This window comes from Apteryx rowi, unplaced genomic scaffold (assembly GCF_003343035.1).
Source record: "Apteryx rowi isolate R43461 unplaced genomic scaffold, aptRow1 scaffold_163, whole genome shotgun sequence".
Lineage (NCBI taxonomy): Eukaryota > Metazoa > Chordata > Aves > Apterygiformes > Apterygidae > Apteryx > Apteryx rowi.
Window position 1 is genome coordinate 40,726 of NW_020447897.1, and position 21,891 is coordinate 62,616.

At 40.5% G+C, this 21,891-nt stretch overlaps 1 protein-coding gene across 1 annotated transcript in view; it reads right to left on the reverse strand.

The window, feature by feature from the left end:
- Nucleotides 1-21,891, reverse strand: part of DGKQ (diacylglycerol kinase theta) — a 78,024-nt gene that overhangs the window by 36,182 nt on the left and 19,951 nt on the right. Inside the window, exons 6-9 of the mRNA XM_026059993.1 lie at nucleotides 18,052-18,120; nucleotides 4,797-4,897; nucleotides 3,007-3,230; nucleotides 2,174-2,264 (exon numbers count right to left, since the gene is read on the reverse strand). Coding sequence (XP_025915778.1) covers nucleotides 2,174-2,264; nucleotides 3,007-3,230; nucleotides 4,797-4,897; nucleotides 18,052-18,120 — 485 coding nt within the window. The remainder of the gene's footprint in view (nucleotides 1-2,173; nucleotides 2,265-3,006; nucleotides 3,231-4,796; nucleotides 4,898-18,051; nucleotides 18,121-21,891) is intronic.

Below are 21,891 nucleotides of genomic sequence, written 5' to 3' on the forward strand. Positions count from 1 at the left end.
GGGCTCCGACAAAGCACAGTTAACTCTACCCCCTTCGGTGACAAGCAGCACAGTTAGGATATTGCCACAACATTCTTCCTGAGGAAAGTGTGCTGGGCAGGGAGTGAACCTGCTCTTCAAGAAGATCAGCTAAGGAACAGGCCTGGCAAAAGCAGACTTACTGGTGGCCATTCTTGGCCTCACAATCCACGTAATTCCACATATTATCACATATATATGGAAAATTCACATTTTCCATCACTGCTGGTGATGAAAAAAAATCTTACGCACGTGTGCCACAGCTTCTTCTCCAAACAGTACTGTTAGCTGTCAGGACAGCAGAAAGCACACAGTTCCCTCACAGTCAGATGAGAAAAGCTGGCAGAGCCAAGATTTCAACCACTTGCTACCATTATTGCAATCCTGGACACTCAGACTGAGGAAGTCTCTTTTACTGGAAGGCTTTGAGACTCAGAGGACACAGTATCTTGCTTTACGTGTCATGAACAGAGGTGTTAAAAGCTCTAATTATCTACATTTGCTTGGCCTGAAATGGATGAGAGTTATTTGGAGAAGATCTTCAGCACAGGGAAATTTTGTATCTTAAAACAAAGATTTCCTATCTGCTCATCTTCATACAGCAAAAGAGAAGACCCTTTAAAAAATATCAACATCAGAGATATTGCAAGTGGACCAAGGAATGAAGCCTCTCATAACCACAAACTAGCTTCTCAGCAACAGAGATCTGATGACCTTTTTCATACAGAGTGTCTGCCTATCCTGTTCATCAGGCCTCCAGTTGCTTTTTTCACACTACCTTGGAGAGGAACCTAGAATGAGGACAAAAGCAAAACCTTGTGCCATACAGCAAATGGAAAATCTGCCTTGGACAGCCTCTGCTCACCCCAAACCATGATCACAAGCCTTTTTTGACAGAAATAACCCGGGAAAATTTTCAAGCTAACTCAGCCTGAGAAGCAATGAATTTTTTCAAGACYCTGCATATCCTAAGATGGAATTCCACCTTTCAATGATGAATATACATTGACAGGTTTCTTCATGAATACCTTTATTATGCAGTGAGTATAGCAGATCTGCTACCTAACAGCCTATGATGTGCTACACTGATGAATACTTTCAAAGAAAAYAGGAAAAGTTTTAAGTGAAACAAATGTCCAGAACTTACTTGAGTCCTTGTCATTGACAGATCACTGTCACAAGACCTAACTGATAGCTTCCTTGAGTTAATCCATACCTATAGCACCTCAAAAGAACAAGATTTTCCAAATTTTGTTAAAAAGTCTACAGCACTTGAGGAAAAGGATTGTAACCATGTCACATATTACAGGGCAAACTGAGCTCCACGCGCTACATATCTGAGTACACTAAGAGATCTACAGTATCTCACCTACTTCAAGTAGTAGCCACATGCATGTCCAAAACCCTGAAAATAACAGCAAAAGAAAGCAGCCACCCTCTGCGAGAATGGCTGTTCCCTGGAGCAGATGATGTGTGCTGACCTGTTGGTATGCACACAAGCTCAAGTGGCTGCATGAAATACACACACTAGTTTCATGCCTCCACAATTTTGGGCCCGATTCAGACTACCAGTGCCTTTTTCCCTGAAAATCGTCCTATCTTGGCATCAACTGTAACACAGACAGCCAGACTGAAAATAGATTATCTTCCAAGGGAAACATATACGTCTATGAGATTACAAGATGTATCCAATCTCTTTTCCAAGGAGGCTGGAAGGAATGCAGATGGTAAAGCATGCAGATCCCATTCAGCCTTGGGTCTGAACACCTGGAAATGCAGACCGAAATAGTAGAAAACAAGCATGACTGTTATAACAATAATTGCAAAAGGTTTCATACAAGATGAGATAAGCAGTATATTTACATACAAGCATATCCTAAAAATTTCAAGATATAGACAACCAGAAAAAATGTAGTGCAGACCAAGCATCATTGTCTTTATACAAGAAAGGTTGCTTGACCCAGAAAGACTAAAGATAATGTTCAGTACAGAGCAAGAAGGTCTATAATCAAGATTAGAGAAAGTTTTTAGCAGCCTACCTGTTAGGAGAGAAAATGAACCAATAATAATTCTTCCAACCAGAAAAACATACACATTCCAGTTCAGGGTCACTTAAGTAATGTACAGACATACTTATGAGATTTACTTTGTTTACCTGCCTTCCAAGCAATGGAAGCACGTCTTTGATCACAGTCTGCGTAGTGCTATCCTTATTTACTCGTAGAGAAATATAAGCCATTCCCACCCTAAATAGAAAAGAAATACCTCTTATGGCAGATTCAGTGTTAGCCACACCAGGCAGGTGAAGATTCTCATCTCCAGGAACTGGCCATTAAAACTGTAGCATTACAAATGAGTTTCTTCCTACACACAGAATTACCTGGAGATCTTGGCTGAAGTTTGGCATTGTAGTTGCATGAGAAAGAAGAACAAAACATGTATATTTTGTCCCACTGCTCTTATTAAATCAGCATATCTTCAGTCAATCTTCTTTCCACTGCTTAAATACACTTAAAATGTATATTGTCTCAGTGGTAAATAGAATACATCTTTTTTCTTTAGTTCTTCCTCCTCTTCTTACATCAGAAGTTGTACTAAATTCTTCCTACTTAATACTTCTTCCAAATAACATGAAGCTTTCAAGTGACAGCAATATGTAATCATTTGTACACAGATGCAACTAATGCAAAGTGGCATCTTACTGGACAAACATAAAGTAATAGAACCACACAAGTGGCACAATATGGTCTATGCATGCAAAGAAGCCCATAAGCACAGGTGTTTCCAGGCTATAGCACAGCAATTAAATTAATAATATTTGTTATCTATTCAGAAAAATACACCAGAAGAATTGTAAATACAGAGGAATGAATTGCAGTCCGTTTTATTTGTGAGACTTCAGTGACTGAAGTCATTTTCCGAGCTAGACTGTTGAGGACAAATTTAGGTAAGAAGTACAACTTTGTGATAAGGCAGGAAAGCACTCACTTTAGCCAAGCAGGATAAATTCTGATCACTTCTTCATCCTTCGGTTTGGCTCTGATGATCCACGCATCAGGAACAGATTCTCGGAATACTGAACCCATGTTGCTGTCTTCCAAAGCATCATTCCTGTTGATCACATCATCAGATAATAGGGCCTGCTGGGTAAAGGTCTGGAGCTCATACTCTTGCTGATCATCATTTATGTAGTATGCCCTCAAAGCAGCTTCCTATGACACAGCAAGATAAATTAACATTTTCTTGAAAAGATACCATTAATATCTGCATAGCCGTAGATATTTAAAAATACCTTACTTATACACCAACATTGAAAAAGCATTTTAAGTGCAGAATGGTGGATAAATAGCAATGAAAAAAAACTAGAACAACATTTTGGTGGAAGATGCAAAAAGAAAAATTTGTGTTACCAATGGCATAAACAGATTTGAACACAGCCCACAGTACTTTTGTCAAGTGACAGTTATTTTAACTGTGTAGATTAAAAAAAAAAAACAGCACCAATAAAGCTAACACACACTACATGCAGAAGTTATTCCAGAAAGAAAATGGCAGACTGAACTTTACTGAGCCCAATTCTGCACACTCAGTCTTCTTGCACTACGGGAAACCTGAAACTCAGTGAGTTTCTCAGTCATGTGGCTGCCTAAACCCACACACCTGTGAAGAGGAAAGGTGAGGGGCTGTTTCTGGAAGATGCAAGCAGTCGGAGGAATTTTACATCCAGCATTAGCACAAGCCTGCACCACTTCTGCTCATACAGACTCTGCAGTGATCAAAGCCCAGTAAGTCATTTACGAGAACTAGTATTACTTACTCTGCCTCGATACTGTAAGCAGCAGTCTAATAAAATGTGCTTCAAAGCACATTTTATTGAAAGCACAGAAGCAGTCCTAAATAAAAGGGTTGTCAACATTGTAAGCAATTTTTCTTGAAGACCTTTGACATGCAGAAGCACTAAAAAGCATTTTCAAAACTTCTGTCAATTCTGAGCATGCTATGAAGGCAAAAATCTGAGTGCGTTGTCAGCTTAAATTGCCAAAATTCTGAGGTAATATATTCTCCAGGCTCTCATGTCAAGTCCTGACTGACGCAGAGTACTCCCCGTGCTCATTCCTCCTATGCTCCCCGCCACATCCCCCACGAGCTCTGCTCTGCATTGCAGGGAGTCTTTACCCAGAAGCTATGCCCAGCCCTGTAAACCAAGACCTGCACTGGACATTTGATTTAGTCCTGGGACAAGCTTCCACCCAACATGGAGCACTGGAAAAGCTAGGGAGTGGCCCCTGTGTGACCCATAATCCACTACTTTTTTCCCAGGCAGGGAGTGTGGATAACTACCATATGCTTCAGTCTTCAAATCTGATTAGCTGAGGTGCAACAGTTGTGCCTGTCCAGGCTAAATTTCAAAGAAGTAAATACTAGAGGAGCAGGATCTCAAGAGCAGATTGTCCAACATTGCTCACATCGGTAAAATCAGACTTCAGCGTCAGAGAGGRAAGGAGAACTTAGAAGACTGCTTAACATGTGGTTTTCTGCTGCATATGCTGTGGGCCTCATTACAGTATAGCTATCTAGACCACCCCTTCTTCAAATACTTTAAATTTTAAATAGAACTACATGAAGAAGCCAAATTATGTTCTAATATCCTATCCCATTTACAGATTTTGTTATCGTTGTGTTGCATTTGTAAAATTATTGCCTCATGGCTATTGCAATACACAATTATTTGCCCCATTTATCACACTGGAATATTAGACCTTCACCAGGTATCTTACCACAACTTCTTCATTTTTTGCAATCCTTGGAACTGAAATCAGTCGAAATTGATTGCGTTTCACTGCATCATTCCCATCAAATATCTTTAATGTTTGTTTACCTGAATGAAAACAATTATTGTATTTCAATAACACACCCCTCAAATCATAAAGCTACCTGAACAGGAAGTACATAATGGAAGTACTTAAAACCTATTGTTAACGCACTGAACTGCTTTTTCATCACAGAATTTGAGGCTGATTCTTTTTATTTTTGTTTTGTCACCGTTCATTAAAAACAGAGGTACATTCAGTGGGGAAACAGCAAACAGTATTTCACGTAATCAAGGTTTTATCCTAGGTTTTGATCCAAGACCTTTATGTTATCATTTGTTCATCCTCACCATTCAAGACTGCATTTATTATTGACCAGTTCAGCAACATGAAAACTAAAACAGCTCCCAAAGCACTGCCTGTTCTGACAGTATCTTAGTGAAGAAAGTCCTGAAGTAGCTGATTAACTGTAGGGACAAGAGGAAATATAGGGACAAGAGGATATATAGGAACGAAAGAAAAATATAAAATAGAAGAACAGGAACAAAGGAGGTATAGCAACTTAAGAACTACGACCTTTTGCTATGAAGTTTTTTCTTCATTTTGCTAAAGCCTTATCAAATCCATGATCAAACCACGAAGTGCAGTCTGTTGCACAGACACCCCTGAAAGGGCAAGGAGTTAAGGCTTTCAGGTTCATCTTTCTGCAAAGATGAGTTAAGACTCACATCTCATATACTGCGTTTTATGACAGTATTTTCCTTTTATTTAAATGAGTATTCTAAATGTAATAGCAAAGGTTAACCAAATTCTAACAGAATAGGTAGTTTTTAAGAGGTTTTAAACAAAAATGAAAGTATCAGTCTAATAAGCGTGTCCTTACCCYGGACAGAAGGGAATTAAGTTAATCAATCAAGACCAAATAAGAGAGCGCAACAGGAGAAACTTTTCGCACTCTTCTGATCCCATCTCTGTGAAGAGATCTGATGAACAGTTCACTTTTGCAAATTCTTTCACGTACTCCCCAGAGAGCACATACCTTATAACAGATCACAGACTTGCCTATTTTCATGAACAAAATTTGCCCTTTTTATCGTAAAGCTGGTATATTGAATTATTAACAAAAGTCATTCTTCGTATGGCGCAATGTTACAGAATATGATCTCACAATAAATCTATATCCCTGTATTCATGATAAAATAATAAAATCACTAACAGCTAATCAGTTACAGAACTTGAAATATTACATATCTTAACTGAAAGCCATGTATATCAGCTGTAATGTCACACAAAGCGTTAACCATCYAGTCCGTTAATACACGTTCCAAAGGACGTATACGTCACACGCTGCAGTCCCATTCTCATCTTCCACTTCCAGCTTGGACTTAGCTCATAATACACCAGAAAGTACTGAAAACCTTTTGCTCTCAGATAATACTGGCATGTAGGTTCAAAGAATTGCATTAGCTAAATGTCATCTGTCATAGAGGGATTAAAGAGGACAGCTGGCACTGGAGGCACAAGAAAAAAAATTAAGAGAGGGTTGCAGACCAAGACAAGACTCCTAGACAGAAACACATAAGTTACTGGGTATCTCTGTAGTGCAGTGACAGACTGTTAGGAAAGACAGCAGTGAATAACTGCTTTCCAAAGGAACTTCAATGACTCTCTCCTGGCCTAGAGCCATGTGAAACTCAGATACACCACGTCTAATACATCAGCTCCTGTTTCACTGTATATTCTGTCACCTGAATCAAAGGCTATTACTGTGTAGAACTAAAGATTCATTGTATATTATGTTTGAAAACAGTGTTTTTTAAACAAGACTCTCACCCTCAGAGAAAAATCCTGCTACCTTCACACTTGCAATAGCCATATTTTAGGCCTCTCTTTCAACTAGGGTTTCTTCTTTTATTAAGGCCTTTCCTCATTAATGATTCCATTGGGCACGGCAAAACATCCGTGTGAGAATATTCTCAACACATAACGTAAAGATACAATTCCACAGCAATAACAACAAAAGCAGGTGCCCATCCCATTCTGAACTCATCTTAGTCTCTCACGGGGTAACAGTGGCAATGCAGTTCACCGGGCACTTTGGCCACGGCACTTACACGAAAGGAGAAATGAGCGGGCCAGTTCCAGGAGCAAACACCCCAGACACAGAACACCCACTTTGGGGACAACTGGGCAGGAAAACAGCGCACGCTCGACAGAAGAAACTCTTTACCCTAGAAACGTGATCTTTTGAATGCTCTGTAGTTGCAGGTGTCACACACCCTCCTCCAGTCCGATGACATCCTACTATATTAATCTAAGGTCTGTCAGTACTGCAGGTCAGCAAAGTCCATCGCATGTGGCAACGGCTGGTCCCACCTGCACGGAGCTGGGCTTCCATACAGCAGCACAGCCTGCCCTAGGCAGCTCTAGCAAAAACCTCAGCTCCCCTCCAGTCTCAGGGATGCTATACCAAAGGACTGCTTTATACAGAGGTCAGCAAGCAGCTGATACTCCTTACTGCCACCTAGGTAGTCCTAAAATGATTTTACTTGGCTAGGGCAGCTACCCAAGATATACCACAAGAAATATATTCAACAAGCAACAATATAAAGCAGATAGCATATAATTCAAATTGATCTCAAAGAGCTACATGTTATATGCTCTTTAAATCAAAGGATTTCTGTGGGATGGGCATTGCTTATATTGCAGATTGGTATTTGATGCAGAACACAGTGGTTGTTTTTGGAAGAAAACAACAAAACAAGGCAGAATGGGGCCCATCTCAAGCATATTCACGCAAACACAGAAGTGTCTACAGGACAGCATTACAGGACAAACTCACACCTTTTCTGGGATATCAGCATGACAGGGTCCCTCTCTGATGTGCCAGTGCACTAGTGCATGCAGCAAGGGGCACAAATAGGAGGAACTGGAGGTCTGCGTGCAGTTGCAGGGCTACAGTCTCTTTGGGATCATGGTGGGATTATGGTGGCATAGCCCACACAACTGGAGTGCTGCCCTGGATGGATACAGCTCTTTAAGAAGGGCAGGCTCCAACCTCCAGAATGGTCCATCCCAACAAGCAGGAAATCAAGCAAACAAGGAGCTCCTGGCTAAACTCAAAAAGAAGAGTACAAGAGGTGGAAGCAGGGAGAGGTGAGCCAGGAGGAATATAGAGACACTGTCTGACTGAGCAGGGATAGGATTTGGAAAGCAAAAAACACCTAGAGCTGAGGATGCCAAGGAGCATGAAGGGCAACAAGAAGGTTCTGTAAGTACATTAGCAGCAAAAGGAAAACTAGGGAAAATGTGGGCACACTAATGGATAGGGCAAGGACCCTGGTGACAACGGACACAGAAAAGGTACTCTATGCCTTCTTCTCCTCAGTCTTTAATAGCAAGATTTGCAGGCCCCTGACACCACTGGGAAAGTCTGGAGAACTGCCCTCAATGAAGGAGTTAAAGTTAGGAAACATTACAAACTGGACACACACAGGTTCATGGGACCTAATGCTATACACCCACAAGTATGGGAGGAGCTGGCTGATGCCACTGCAAGGCCACCCTTGATAACCCTTGAAAGGTCATAGTGATCAGGGAAGGTTCCTGAGGACTTGAAGAAAGCAAATGTCACTCCTATCTTCAAGAAGGAAGATCCAGAGAACTACTGGCCAGTCAGCTTCACCTTGATTGCAGGGAAAGTGATAAGAGGAAATCCTCCTGGAAACTACTTACACAGATATAAAGGTGATTGGGAGTAGCTGGCATAGATTTATGAAGGTGAAATTATACTTGAACAACTTGCCTTCTGCAGTGAGATGACTGGTTTGGTGGATGAAAGGAGAGCAGTGGACATTGTTTCTCTTGACTTTAGTAAGGCTTTTGATACTGTCTTCCATAACAGCCTCATAGACAAACTGATGGAAGTACAGACTACATAAACAGAGAGCATGGTGGACTGAAAATTGGCTGAACTGCCAGGCTCAAAAAGTTGCAATCATAAGCATAAAGTCCAGCTGGAGACCAGCCACTAGTGGCAATGCCAAGGGTCAATACTGGGGCCAAGACTGCTTAATGGGACAGAGTGCATCCTCATCAAGTTTCCAGATGGTACAAAACTGGGGGAGTGACTGATATATCCAGTGACTAGGCTGTCTTGACAGGCTGGAGAAATGGGCAGGGAAGAATCTCATGAAATTTAACACAAGGAAGAATAACCAGGACAGGCTGGGGGCCAAGAGGATGGAAAACAGCTTTGCTGGACAAGCTAACCGTGAGTCTGCAGTGTGTTCTTCCGACAAAGGAGGCCATCACATTCCGGGTTGCATCAGGAAGAATACCGCTAGCAAGTCGAGGAGGTGATCCTTCCCCTCTGCTCAGCCCTGGTGAGGGCACGCTTGGAGTGCTGTGTCCAGTGGTGGGTTCCCCAGTACAAGAGAGATATACAGGGTGAGTGCAGATGAGGCTTGTTATCCATGTGTATAAATACCTGGTGGGGGGGGGTGTTAAGGGAGAATGGACAAGATGCAATGGGCACAAATTGATTGGGCACAAAAAATTCCTTTTAAGCATTAGAATAAAAACTTTTTTACTGTGAGGGCGGTCAAACGCTGGAACAGGTCACCCAGAGAGATTGTGGAGTCTTCATCCTTGGAGATATCTCAAAACCCAACTGGACATGGCACAGAGCAGTCTACTGTAGGTGACCCTGCCTTGGGCAGGAGGTTGGACTAGAAGATCTCCAGATCATCTAGTGCTTTCCAACCTCAACTATTCTGTGATTCTGTGAAGTTAAGCCAGTGCAAGTGAAGCCCAGTGCAAATGAAGAAAGAGAAGCAAACACAGCAAATAAGAAGTGAAAGCATAAAGGTCTTAAGCAGGAAGCAAAAATACTAGAATTCTAAATGAAAAACATGTTAAAGGAGCAAAGTCAAAAAGTTGCTGCCTTTCCAAACAAGACCTACAACATCTCAGATCTCTGTGCTCCCAGTTTCGCAGGTTTACCTCCATTTCCTGTCAGGAAGAATGAACTTTGAAAGCAGATCCTGAATTTTTTCTTCTCTAAAAGAATATTCCTTAAGTACCCTTTTTATAGTAGTTAGTTGAAAGCTTTAGAAAATATGTTTAAGAAAAGTTATCACACCTTTCTAGCTGCAACATACACTCTGACAGCAATGGAGAGCAAATTATTCCACTGAAGAAGCTAGCTTGGGATATATATATATGATATGATTCACATAAAAACATGTAAAGACTCCCAGTGTAAGTAATAACAACAGATGGCTTTGGCTTTTTGATTTTTCAGTTATCAATTTAATGGTGGTTTCTGTCATCAATTTTTTTGATCACAATATAAGGCACATTTAAATATCATCAATTTTCACCTCTAAATTATCATTGAAACCCTACTGCCATTGTATTGAGATAATGGCAAAGATTCACAACTTTTTATTAGTTAAAGTGATCCACTCTTTTAAACTCTGGTGGATTAATGTCAGAAAAAGTGGAATTGTTTTAGAAACAGATTTCTGAAACAGTAGTCTCCACTGTGACTGCAGCATGGACAAACTTTAACTATGAGACACTTGTGTCTCTTTTGTGTTGTGACTGTGTCCCGAGTGCCTTTCTTTTGGACTAATATGATTTGAGAAAACACAGCAAGCACACAAGTTCCTGACAACACAACCCATGTTCTGAGCACGTAACTTTACATAACACTATCAAGATCTCTCCTGTTTTCTCTAGCAATCCAGAGAGTAGACAACCATCTGAGAACAAAAAACATTCATCCAAGTTTTTGTACTTGTTTTCATTTGAACTGCCTTTGTAGTCTGCTATTGTTAGATCCTAGCTGGCCCTACAGAATCCTTAGCAATTCTAACTGGAGATTATTTATGAGCTCTCCACTTAAGATCAGGCACAGGTAAATGTTGTAAAGAGCTGGCTCAACTCTTAAAACAAACCAGTTTCCAAGGAAGAGTTAGACCTACAAATGGGTGGTAACATCCTACACTCAAGTACATTCCTTAAGGTAGATATACAGTATATTCAGTCCTGTTTTCCTTAAAGTAATATGGTTAATCATCATATAAAAAAAATTCAATTTATGCAGCAAAAAATCACAGTGAACATGGTTTTGTCATTGCCCTCCTTACTAGGGTCACTGATCAATTCTTTTAATATAACCTGATCAAAGATGGCTTTCTTGCACATCAGCTTCTGGGGACACAGTAACAAAGGAACAAACAACTACTTATCTGACCACAAGCTGTCATCCAGAAAACCACTTCTGGTCTTATTCAAGTATATAGCTACAATATGAATGTTAGGGGGTGTTATATGTCAGTCTGATTTATGTAATTTTGGAAAAGAAGTTCAACGATGATCACTTTTAAGGTCAGATAAAGCTTTTACTCTTTCTTGTTCTGATTTTTATTTATTAGAGAATGAGCCAATTACAGAAGTGAAGTGTATGTACTTAGCATAAAAAAAAAAGTTTGCTAAAATGCAACAGATGCACATATCAGATTTTGCTATTTAAAGGAGTTACTGCTTGTTTTATAGTACTGATACTTCACTGAAGAGTGTCTCCTGTCTTAGAACTTTTCTTTTCCTATCACCTCAGACTGCACAGTATGAGGACTTTCTCCTGAAAAGTACATTACTTTTCTTCTTTTCAAGGAGCTCCAAGTTAAAGAAAAATGCTCTTTATGCTTATGTTTTTCAAGGAGAGTACAACTACAAAAAGGTCTATTCCAGGCATAATTTACCAAACTGTGGAATTTAGGCGGCTAAGACACCAAGTTTCTTTGGGAAAAAGGTAAACAGCATTTGGTGATTCCAAAGCACATGACCTTTGACTTCAAAAATCCCAAAGATGGGACGTGACTTCTGAAAAAAACTTGTGTGGTTTGTGGGAAAATGATGTAGACCTGAGAGTTTTCCCTCATTTTAGCAAAACAGAGACCTGCACCAAACCTTTTGGTAGAATTTAATCCTAAAAAACAAAAAACAAACAAAAACCCCAAAACAACTAGCTTCACTGCTTCACTGCTTATTAAAAACCATCTTTCCAAACACAACTCATGCTATCATGCTACATGCTCTCCCTTCCTACTCACAGCTACTTGAAATTACAAAACTCTGAAAAGTCCCAATTTATTTCCGTATTACCAATCACAGCCTACAAGGCAGCAATAAAGGAAGTAAAAATTGTGTTTTTTCTTTTATTGGTCTTTTAAAGAGTCTTTCTGAAGACTTCTTTCTTTCTCCAGCTACTCCTCTTCCAAGCAAGCCATTTGCAAGTTTGTCATTTCTCCGAACTGGTTTTCATAATCGGCTCAAATCTCCCTAATTACAAGATAGTTTTGCAGCACAAAGTTGTGTTGCTAGCCATCCTCCCACGTGGGTGGCCACCTGTTTGCCCTTCTCCTGCAGGACTATTTTTAGAACTTTTCCAAACATCTGCTATATACACCAACACTTGATCTGCTTTTATCTGCTTCCCCCTCTAACTGCTGGGCTCCAAATCCATTTAAACCATGTTTCAGATGAACATGTGACAAGCACAGCTACCTGTAAGCAGTTTTAGCAGAATATATTGGGCCTTTTTACAGAGGCTCTACGTTTTGTTAAGCATTTTTAGAGGAAAAATCCCTATGCACTGTCTTTGCTCATTCCCAAAAAAGGTGCATTCATGCTTGCATAATCACAGTGAAGGTCTCCTCTACTCAGTCAGCAGGTTAGGGAGAAGACACAGGCTAAGTGCTGAGCCAATAACGTGGGTATATACAGTGTTAGAATGTTATATCCCATTTACTCTGGAAAATTATCAAATTACTCTGGCTGTAAAAATTTGAAGGAGAAGTAACTGCAAGCAAGGTCCAGCAAAGAGAAGCCAGGATGACTTCTCAACATTGTTACCTGATCTTGGAGGGATTCTGAAGGAGTCACCCTGAACAAAGTGAGAAGACGCAGGGAAGGCTTTTCCCCAAACCCTTGGGGCTGGTAAACAGCTACCTGAGCAGAGCACTGGCTCGCAGAAGATAAGCTCTGTAAGTACTGGCTGTGAAAGGTATGTTTGATAATGGTACCTTAGCCCCCTCATTTCTCAAGCCAAGTTCTTTAAAAACTTCCTTCAGAAGAGTTTTTTTCCATGACAGCTGCTTCTTATGGGAGGGTGCAGCTGTCTCACTTGTCCTCTCCTGTGGAAGACTGGCACATGGTGAAGCAGATGGTTCACAGGCAGGTTCCAGGAGACACCCACGGAGCAGGGACACTCCCGGGTCAAAAGCATGCCCTTCTCTTTTCACACTCTCCTATCTGCCAACTGAACTGCATCTCTGTGCACCAACACATAGCCAGAAGGTCTGTTAAGCCCACAAGAGATCTCCTGAAATGTTTCTGTACACATTTCCAGCGGGCGGCCAGGGAGAAACTATATCCAAGCATCAAGAGTAGCAAGATATTAAGCAATGGGAATGCAGACACAGAAACAAGCCCAAAAGCAGAAACCACATGTCAGTTTCATGCACTCTTAAAATCCGATGGTTAATTTTTTAATCTGATAAACCTCATCATAAGGACCCTCGAGGCATGGGAATAAAACATCATTAATAATATTAGCTAACACATCTCCATGGCTTTCTGACGATGATGCTACAGAATTACCAGAAGATTTTTCAATCTTTCTTCTTCTGTTCAAAGATATTTGCCAGAAGACCTCTTTAAATCTTCGAGAAGTAATTAAAAAAAAAAAAAAGGTGTTTGACTTCCCTGAAATAGGCACATTGAGTAACAAATGTTCTGACTACCAGTTGGTGTAAGACAGCAAGGACAAGGGGAAAAGGGATTCAGTGAACAAAAGAGGGACAGGCAGACTGAAAGGGAACGAAACCAAACAGGCAGCAACACTAGTGAGTAATTGTTGTTCTTGGCGAGGGAGGGGAATTGGGAGAACTGTTTGGAATGGAAAATCTGGGAGGAAAAAAAAAGTACAAAACAAAAAACAATGAGAAATGAGAATAATAGTGGACTATATCAAGTTTCAGAAAAGGCAGACGAAGGGGGTTGGGGGAAGGAGGAGAAAGGAAGATATGCACAACAATGGAAAAGTGAAACAAAAGAAAAGTAGCACGTGATTTTTCAGAGCACTTTATTTTTCTTTTCCGCAGTAGTCACAGGCAATTCAGCCAACAAAAGGAAATATACAAACTTTTCCAGCACTTAAGTCCCTAGTTCATTCAACACAACCCTGTACAACGTTATTTTTCAAAATATCTTCAAAAGGCAGGATATTGAAATTGTCTTTGGGAAAAAATAGTTTTTAGTATGACCCATATATCGTAATGGAATTTGCAAAGGAGTATCGCTTGAAGAATAAATACCTCCAAACATTAAGCTTTTGTGAGGAAAAGAAGTCGAGGATGTGGAGAAGCAACATTCCTAAACTGCTACCAATGATGGACAAGCCTTAAAACAAATAAAGCTATTCAGGCCTGAATGTACAAGTAGTTAAATGCCCTCAGCTTTTATTGATTCCTAGGAAGCAATCAGAGACAGAATCTAATGTCTTTTCATGCTCCCGGATTCCTTCACATTGACACACAGGTAAGAGCTCTTAATGACTCATTTTGCTTTTCAAGAGCTACTGAGATCGGTCATCTGGGATTCACTTGTTGCATGCATACAACAAACCATCTTCTTTTTGCCCAGTAAGTCTTCATATTACAATGAAATAATAGGTATCATTTTTAAAAGTTTGCATTTGACTTCTTGAGCTTGACAGAATACTTCTGTGGTTGTATTTTAGCTGAGAAAAAGGAACCCTGCCTCCAGGAAAACAGGAATAGCTGTGTTGTTTGAAACCTACCTAGTTCAACATCCCACCTCAGAAAGGATACACACTTCCGAAGGAGCACCAGAAACCAGATCTGACAGAGCGCTTTTAATGCCCTACTTTATTCCCCCCCCCCATCTACCTGAAGTCTGTCAATACAGAACAGTTTTACCATTTATACATTCCCAGTATGACTGAGACACAATTATTTTAATATGAAAGTGGCTTTGGGGGCTTAATTCTTTCCCCAAACAAGACAACCAACCACACTGTAATAAAGGCATCCACGCAGTGCTTATCCTACTACTCCTGTAATGTTCAGTGCAACTGAAGTTAATTACTCCTGCATAAACCCTCAGAAGCTGGCTTATGTTCCCAGGCATAAGGATTCATAATCCTTTTCCAAACTTGCTCATAATTTTTTTTCAACAGATCTGTACATCTGTTAAATCAATCATCTCAGAAAAAAGTGCAGGGTTGTTTTTAAGGTCATTTTATACTTTTGGCTTCAATATCTTGTTAGGTCAAGCTTCACGGTTGACTGACAAAACATATTTAAGCTCCCAAGCCTAAGGTTTGAATCTTTCTATTTCACACAACAGTCATACTAAAGAGCAAGGAAACAAAAGAGAATGCAAGCTGCTAATTTAAACTTTCTCCTAGTATTAATCTGCAGTCTTTCCACTCTCTATTTGTTTTCTTCTTAAAGTAATGGCATCTCCTTACAAGCCAAAGTTATTCAATTTATTCTATTTTCACTGTTTTTAAAAGATACACATTTGTAACACACAGAGAGCTCAAATTAAGAAAAACTACAACCTTCTGGAGTATAACTCAGTTCAGACACTCCTGAAGGAAAGCGTGGTAACAGCCTGAAAGATGTGGCAACTATACCAAGTCAACATACAAAAGTTAATGAATAGCTTGTTCTTCACCCATATTACATAAATGGTATTATCTAGAAACAGATACAAGAGGTCCAACATGCTATGAGTATGCCTCTCTCACGTTTAATTTGTTAGGTTATGCCTCCACACACACAAAGGAGCATGGAGAGACGTCAGCCTCGTGGTCTGGGGGTGACAGCTGTCACCACAGGTAAGCAGGAGCAGCTCTCTGGGTCACCTTAAAGACTGAGGGGGGGACTGATGCACAGGGGGTACCAGCCTCATTACGGGAAGCAGGAAGAGAGGCTTTGGGGATGGTACAAAACTTATCATGAGATGTTTAAGGAGAGGACCACAGGTGGGGAAGGGCAGGGATCAAGGTGGTTTGGGGAGAAACAAGCGTGGGAAAACAGGGATAAGGGGATGAAAGGGGCTGGCCATGTGTAAGCAGCGCTGGTCAGAATACTCATCTGGTGGTGCCTTGCACCTGATCACCACAGGCTGTCCTGTCTTCTCATTAAACTCTGTTTCTAACTATTTTCCTGGGTGATGGGCTCTCTATTCTGCTTGCATACGTGCGCATGGAGGTCTGAGTGCCACACATTGGAGGGTGACCCCAGGGGAAAGGGCCTGCGTGTCCTGATGTCAGCAAATGGGTGCATATGTCGGTGTGCAACCACTAGCAAACACCAAGCCAGACTTGCAGGGCATGCAAGGTAAGTGGCCCAGGAGCCAAGGTTGTGTTCGTGCGCATACACTTATCAGGATGCGCAGCCTTGCTACTAGCTGGACCTGGGAACAGGGACCTGCGGCAGCCTCACCTCTGCTGGGCTACCAGATTCGGTGACACCTAGTATAATTGAACAAAGACTTTTAAACATTTCACAGTTTGTTGTTGTTTTTTTTCTTTCTCCTGTTAAGGCCTTGCTTTTAAAGAGACATTAAAAATCACTCCCTAACTATTGAGCATTCTCAATACCACCACATAAAGCTACTGGGCTTCTACACTGATGCCTGTTTGGTGAAAACTTACTAAGGGGAAGCAATCTGTTTTAGTATCATTGTTAAATATAACAGACAAGTAGGGTTTTTTTTTTTTTTTTTTAAACAATAACCTTTGAAAATATGCCATCTATTCCTGCTTTCTCCAGTTTGCTGATGGACACTATACAAGAGCAAAAGGCAAATTCAAGTTTATTTGCAGTTGTGAATTTTCACATCTTTTTCTTTTTTCTCTTGGAAAGGCTGTCTAAAGCTGAACTGTCTTGTATGAGTAGTTTCTACCAGGCCAACTGAAATATCTAGATACACATCTTGTGCCCTTTGACAGTCARAAGTAAAGGAATTAGCCTTAGTTGATAAGGACAAAAGTCCTGACATTCAACCACACTTATGCCACCTAAAAAGCCACTAGAAAAAGTGAAAGTTTCTTAGATAACCCACAGTTACTCAGAGTCTGGTCCTCATAATAAGGAAGCATGGTGGTCCATCATAACTTATTTATAGTCAATCAAGGGACTCCAGCTTCAAATTTTAAAAAGTGAAATATGAGCATATATAATATGAGATCATTTCCACAACTAAGTTAACTCTTTACTGAGCTGGCATGCTTTTTCTTTTCTTTTTTTCTTTCTTTTTCTTTTTAAATCAGAACAGCATTTTCACCAATAGAATGTTGATTTTGCAAGAACTTTACACTAAAAGGAAACAAGCAAAAAGGTCATATTCATTGTTTTGAGAGTTTTGAGAGTCATTCATGTAACCACATTASGCAGAAAATAGTATATTTTTCTAGTTTCTAATAATTATATAGTCAGGGAGGTGTTTTGCCCTCAAATTGCAGATTGTCTTCATTCTTCAGAAAAGTAAGAATGTGGCTAATACCAAACCCTGAAAGCTCCACAGTCATCAGAACTTAACTGCATAAAAGGGAGCCAGCTGACCTCAATCCTGAGGCACAGGAATATATTCACTTTTACCGGACCATGCCTGAGCAAAACTAAAAACGCACCTGGCATCTTCAGTAAGACTTGGACCCAGCCACCTTAAAGGCAAAAGACTTGGAAAAGACCTGCTGCTTGCCCGTTACATTAATTGCTTACTTTTGGATCATTAACACCATGATTTCTTTCTCCAATTATTATGCTGAGAGAAATGTCTAACTGCGATTTATGACGCATGCTCTTTTCAGAAACAATTTAGTGCTGTGGTACTGACCTCTAGAAAGAAGGTTTGGGGAAAGCCTTCTTCTGTGATCTGTTTGACAGGCTAATGAGCAGATTGTCACTTACACCAAAATAATCTACCGACAGGAAATAGACATGAGAGAGYTGGTAAGACCTTGATATGTGATGGACTCAGACTCAGGATCCCAAGCTGACACCTATCATTACAAGAATTTCATTTCCTATTTATTTCATAAAGAAAAGCAAATTAAAATTATATGAGTAAAGACTGGAATGGGTCAATATTCACGACTTAGTAAAATTTGGCTTACTTGAATCTGTTGAAATTTGGACATCTTTTGCTGACCCCTGTGTTGATCCATCAAAATCATCGTCTTCATCTGTGGAAAATAAACATTTTAAGAATGCTTTTTAATTTGAATGAGGCAGAAAAAAAAATAGTTGTCATTTAATGGTTTCATGGAAGACTAACACAAAAGAATCCTGTCAGACAAGAGAACCACACTCTCCTCTTCTGGTTATTTTAAGATAAAAWTCCATGCTTTAAAAACAGCATAAAACAAAAACCTGCATAGTCATATAACCACAGTGATGGCATACCTGAAAATCTTTTCACCTTCTTAGCTTTACTGTTACAACTAGTGCATTTCATCTTTCTCAAGCTGTGAGAGTTGCCTATGATCAAGGCACATTTCATTTCCTCGAATAAGTTTCAATATCAGATCAGTCCAGGAACTGGAGTATGAGGTTTCCAGTCAGAAGTATGAGTACTACATAAATAATTTCAATAACTGAACAAATAAACATGCAGACAAAGAGGAATAAACTACTTCACCCTGGAAGAGGACTTTCAAAGCAGCTCATCCCTATCACTAAGAGCTAACATGTCAGATGATATACAGGATGTACTATTGCACACAAAATACCTAGAAATGATTAAAAGAAAAGCTGCTAACAGTAAGTTTGCTTCTGTGAAGGTCACATCCTGACTGCATTCTCCTTCCTGACACACTCACTTCCATACAGGAAGATTGGTGCAAATCCACAAACTCAATACATTTTTCTTCTCCAAGGGCAACATCAGAGCGGAACATAAGCCAACCCAGTATATATAAGCCAACCCAGCCAACCATACTCATGATAAAATGGTATTCATACAGTCTAACCTCCTGCCCATTGAAACTCCTAGTTCATCTTGATTGGGATGCATGCAAGGCTCCCCAAAAATATAAGCCAGGCAACAACTTTATAAAAACTATGCCTTGCAGGTGTAGGGGCTTAGGCAGGAAATTGAGGCACAAAGAAAAAAAAAATCTGTAAAGAAAGGTCTTAAGAAGGAAAGAGATATTAGTAGAATCCAAAACCCTCCAAAGAAGCAGAATTACAGYATGTCGGGAAGGGTATTTAGCAGGACTCAAACTGGAGAGCAGGCAACTTGCTGAATATTTGGGTAATGCTTTAACAGACTGCAAGAAAGACCAGTAATAGTGTTCAGGAATTTGGGTTTTTAAAATGTAAAAGAAGGGTTGAAATATTTTCCCTGTTATAGAGTGGCAAACATTAAGTTTCTAATTGGAGAGAAATTTAGACAGTATGGTATGGAAACACCCTGAAACAGAAGGAAATTGAACACCTTCTTGAAGCTCACTTCAGGCAAAAATCAAATAAGACAGAATTAAATAAGTAAACAGAAAAATAAGAAATGGAAGAATCATAAAACAGTACTGTATGGGAGACCAGTGTGTCTTTCAAGTTCAATTTGCAGTAGTAATGAAGGAAAATAATGCAAAATATTAAAGGATTTTTTTAAAGACCTGGATAGACTGACAAATCACTCAGATTAAAAAGAAAAGGGCTTTCTAAAGCATTAACTTTAAATGAGGTCCAAGAAAGTCCGTTATTAATTCTTTGGAGAATGGACACAAAAGCAAGCATAGGAAACATGTCAAGAGAGCACAGTCACAATAGCAGAGATGTCTCAAATTAGTTTGTACTGTTTGGAAATATGATTTTCCACGGGGAGATCAGGGTGCAGATCCCTGGGTCACCAGTTGTTCTCAGTCCTTCCCTTTTCTCAAAAACAGAAAGACAGAAAGGAGTCGACATTTTTCTTTTATTATTCTTTCTCTCAATTTGGGTAGCAGGGAAATCTCCATGAACAGCAATGAAATTTAATGTTTTCTTTTGAAAAAAGGGGCGCCACTCCATGCCAGGAGCCCTGTGGAGCAGGCAGAAAAAGGGATGTTTGAAATGGACAATATCAAGCAGAAGTTTACACTGGTTTATACAGTCACTCTCATCCTGTCCCAGTGTACAGTACCAGTAGGATATCAATGCTCTCTCCTCCAGAGTTTTAACAAGCCCTCCTCTAGTAAGAGTTTCCATAACAAAACAGAGGAACAGAGAAAATGCTTCCTTTTAGACTTCCATGCAGGAGAGCAGACAGGATCACCAAAGCAGACCCCATCTGCTGTTCCCTGCACTGAAAGAGTAGTGAAAGGAGCCAGAAGAGGCGAATTCAAGCAAACCAAGACCACAGTCCTCCTGCTGCTCGATTCAGCACCAGCCTGGGGACAACCAGGTCTCTGAGGGCATATTCGTGACATGTCAAGCCACTCATACAGGGTTATCATAGAAGAGGACAAGTTCTCCTTGCAAGTTTCCCATCTCAGACTGGGTACAGTGACAGACAGACATTGCTTACAGAAGCCTGGAAATAAACCTTACAGTTTACAAGAATTTAGTTACAAAAAAAGCCTTACAGTCGCTTGGAAATAACCTGCAAGCTGGTGAGCGTGCTTGTATGATGCTTCCCAAAAACAGGCCAAAAGAAGTGCTAATTCTTCTCCAATAAAATTGAAATGCTCCTCACACCCAGGAAATGTCTGTAACACACATACAGTTTTTAGCAAGATCCACCACCCAGAGCCAATTGCCTCCCCCTAGAAAAGAGGGACTCCCAGAAGAGCTGTCTTGAATTTCCTCTTGGTCAAATAAGGAGCTTCCAGCAAGTTTTGAAGAGCATCAGGGAGCTGCTGCATGTGTGGCACATCCTGATAATTTTCAGCATATGCCATAAGCCCGGAGGTTTTTGACAGGTTTGTTCTGTGAAAACCGATAACAACAGGGAATGCCTGGCCAGAGCGCTGAGCTCCCTTGACACAAGATGAGTCAGACTCCCAAGTCTGCCCTGAAGCACCGATCTGGACAGGCTGAAAGAGTCGAGCAGCAATGGTCTTCAGTGCCTTTGGCAGGGACCTTCCCCCAGCATGTCCCACATGTGGGACACTGTGGTCACACCATGGGGAAGCGCTCTCACCATGGCATGCCAGCACAGACAGCAGAAGGACTCAGGCCTCCAGCAAGAAGACCTGCACGAGCCTCAGACAGACGTGGAAGGTGTAGCAAGGTGCCAAGCACAACGATACCGAAGATGTACCCTGATAAGAGGGCACTCAGTGCTCAAATAAAGTGTCATACACCACCATGAGTTAAGGAAAAACAGAACAAAATGCCATACGTGAACCAGGCAGCAAGGCAGGTATCGCACTGCAAATGTTATTTGCTGTGCCACAACCACGGTCCATTACCCAAAAACCAAACCAAACAAAACAAACCCAAAACACCCACCAAGATGGCAAGTGCCACAGGCAGCCATCCAGTTCAGAAGGATGCCAGATAATAGTGCATTAAGGTATTGGAATCAGTCCAAATTAAGTTACTGAATATTTCCCCTTCCCCTCATGTCTGTTCCTGATCACAAGTTAATGACTGATCTGCACTTCATTCTTTAATTTCAGAGTACAAGACACACATTCTAACTACAGGAAGGCAAAAAACATTATTACTTCAAATAACCTGAACATGTGTAATACAGACTGGTACAGTCACACATAGCCTAAGTCTTGCAGTGGAACATTCTGTTCCAACACTTAAAATAATGAAGCAAGAAACTAGAAAATGCAGCTGTAAGCCTAGGAGTCTGTCATCCAAGCAGTTCTGTATTAAAGTTTTATTTAGAGGTGATTCAAAATGAAAAAAAGAGAAGAATAATCTTAAGACTACTACTCTGCCCCCGCCACCCCAAACAACAAAAAAGTTGAAAAGAAAACAGACCAAAAAAACTCACTAGAAAAACAGACCAACCAACA